Genomic DNA, 2,888 nt, shown 5'->3' with positions numbered 1-2,888 from the left:
TAAACACGGCCTGTTTACTCGACTGAATGAGTCCACCAGCGGTCCAAATGCACACAAATACATTGACACGTTTCTACAGCACGGGCTCCAATATTATTCACACGGTCGGAGGAAACCTGTTCCTTCGGTTGGACCTTCGTGGGTCGGCTGCCGAGCAGCGAACCTGACCCGGGTGTCGTCCTCACGACCAACTTGCCGCACCCAACACGGGGTGGGAAGGCAAGGCAGTTCGTCCGGGCGGTTCGCCAGCGGGGACAAAGGGCGGGAGCTGTCCAGCAACCGCGACCTCCTGAAAGGAAACGGACGCGCCCACCTCTAGGAACGCCAACGTTTCAGACATCCGCTGCGCACCCACGCCCGGCTTCTGCTCGAACCTTACATTTCGATTTTGACAAAGATTCAACGAGAATGAGGGGAAAGGAGGGGAGACGCGTGGCCAACGCTTACGTTTGGTGCATATGTAATTCCGACTTCACAATCGGGGTGGGGAAGGAATTTCTCCACCGCTTACCTCTACAAGTTGTCCGATTAGGTCAGCCCCCCTAAGAAAGAGCTAGGGAGAAAACCACCGACCACCACCCCTCCAACCCCCCGACCCCAATCAAAACCAGCATACGCTGAAATCCAAATATCCACCCCTTACCAAGGGGGGACCCTTCCCAACCACAGCTGGTCGGAACGGCGGGTCCGGAAAGGCGCGAGCGCCTCCGAGGTTCGGGCGGGGCGCCGCCTGGGCCAGCTCAGCGTGGCGGGGGCTTGTAGTTGCCGTTGATTTCCTGGGAGATGGTGACCGCCTCGGCCCCGAGGGGAAGGCGGTCACTGTATTCGGAGCCCCCTTCGAATTCCTCCTGGTTGGCTTTGGAGTGGGACTCCGCAATGGAGCCGGCCGCCACGCTGGGGTCCCTGGGCAGCTGCCCTCCGCCGCCCGCTTCGCTGGCCCTCCCCTCCTCTTCCTCGTCCTCGTCGTCCTCCTCCTCCTCTTCCAGCTCCCCCCGGCCCACCTCACTGGGCTGGTAGTTCTTCTCCGACTCCAGGTAGGACGCCCGGGGGTCGAAGTCGGCTGCCATGTGCTTCTCCATCTGGTCCGCGCGGTTCTGCGCCCGCAGGATGAGCCGGTAGGTCTTGCCCTGGTACTTGGAGAGCAGGTGGCAGCAGGTGGCGCCCAGCAGCGGGAGGGTGGCCAGGGCCAGGAGGAAGGCGCTGACCACCACAATGATGAGCAGCGAGGGCACCTCCTTCTTGGTGCTGAAAACCACCTGCACCTGGCACTCCTCGCCCGCGAAGGTCAGGCAGACCGAGTAGTTGGTGCCCGGGACCAGGCCTCGGAACCAGTAGGCGTTCAGGCCCTCCTCGACCTGCGACCACTGCACCAACGCCGGCGGGGCCCCGCGGCGGCTCTCCTGGCACAGGTAGAGCCGGCGCAGCTGGCCCTTCTCCCGGGCGGAGAAGGGCGTGATCTGCACCTTGGCTTCGCGCTCCGAGACGTCCAGGGCGATGACGCCCAGCTCGAATCTCTGCGGCTTCAGCTCGGAGCTCTGGTTGAACGCGTGGTTGGAGACGTAGCGCGGCAGCTGGCCCGAGCTGCCGCCCCCGCCGCAACGAGGCTCGAAGCCGGACGGGTGAGAGGGCGTGTCGGCCCCCAGGTCGGAGCCGTCGGGCCCTGCCTCGCCGCCGCCGCCGCCGGGCGCGTCAGGATCGCGCGGTGCGTCCGGGTCCGGCGGCGAGAGCAGCTTGCGCCTCTCCTCGGGCTTCATCACGCTGTTCTTGGCCGCCTTGCGCTCGCCGGGCGGTGCCTTGGCCTCGGCCCTGGGGCCGCCGCCGGGGTCCTTGGGGGCGGCGTCGGCCAGGGCCACGCGGAGCGAGCCGTGGCTGCTGCCCATCTCGTTGGCGGCCAGGCAGGTGTAGGTGCCCTCCTCCTTCTTGCCCAGGTGAGGGAGCAGCAGGGTGCCGTTGGGGAAGGCGCGGAAGCTCTGCCCCTCTCCGGCGCCGGCCGCGCCCTCCGGGGGCAGGGCATTCTGGCCGTCGGCCTCGCCGCCCGCGATCTCCAGCGTCTGGCCCGAGGCTTGGATCCTCCAGGTGAGCTGGGGCCGCGGGACCCCCTCGGCGTGGCAGTGCAAGGCCAGGGCGAGGCCGTAGGCGAGGCTCTGCAGATCCGGCTGGGAGCTCAGGCGCACGGCGGGAGCGGAGCACCGCAGGTAGGGGACGCTGGCCAGCGGCCGGCCCTTCCAGGCCTCGGGCGCGGCGCAGCTGATGGCCTCCCTCTCCGGGATGGAGATCAGGGTGTGCTCGGTCCAGTTCTTCAGCCACATGAGCTGGCAGCTGCAGTTGAAGGGGTTGTTGTAGATCTGCAGGTGAGAGAGCGAGGTGAGCGGGTCGAAGGTCCCCTCGGCCAGGCCGCTGAAGAGGTTGTTGTTGATGCGCAGGGAGCGCAGGTCGCGCAGGGCCTGGAAGGCGCCGCCCGGCAGGTGGGCCATGCGGTTGTTGTTCATTTTGAGCAGCTGCAGGGCGCTGAGGTTGCGCAGGTCGGCCCAGGGGAAGTCGGCTATCTGGTTGTGGCTGACGTCCAGGTTCTTCAGCTGGCCCAGCACGGCCAGCGTGCCTTCTTCCACGGCGCGGATCTGGTTATGGGCCAGCCAGAGCGAGGTGACCTGGGTGACCTCGGCGAAGGAACCCCGGGCCAGCGCCGCGATCTTGTTGGCCGAGAGGCTCAGCGTCGTCACGTTGGAAGGCAGCCCCGACGGCACTGTCTGCAGGTCTTTGTAGGCGCAGTCCGCGAACTGTTGCGCGTATTTGTCCACGCAGGCGCACGGCTCCGGGCAGCCGGCGCTGGGCGCCCAGCACAAAGCCGAGGCCGCCAGCCAGGCGCGCAGCAGCGCCGTCGCCACCAT

At 67.0% G+C, this 2,888-nt stretch overlaps 1 protein-coding gene across 1 annotated transcript; it reads right to left on the bottom strand.

The window, feature by feature from the left end:
- LOC134504901 (immunoglobulin superfamily containing leucine-rich repeat protein 2-like) lies at nucleotides 1–2,888 on the bottom strand. The gene has a single exon (XM_063314336.1). It carries the CDS (start codon nucleotides 2,886–2,888, stop codon nucleotides 741–743), a length of 2,148 nt encoding a protein of 715 aa, XP_063170406.1. The 3' UTR covers nucleotides 1–740.

The sequence above is a fragment of the Candoia aspera genome, chromosome 13 (assembly GCF_035149785.1).
Source record: "Candoia aspera isolate rCanAsp1 chromosome 13, rCanAsp1.hap2, whole genome shotgun sequence".
In the NCBI taxonomy this organism is placed as follows: Eukaryota; Metazoa; Chordata; class Lepidosauria; order Squamata; family Boidae; genus Candoia; species Candoia aspera.
The sequence above is the reverse complement of the archived record's forward strand: the minus strand, read 5'-3'. Positions and strand labels throughout refer to the sequence as shown.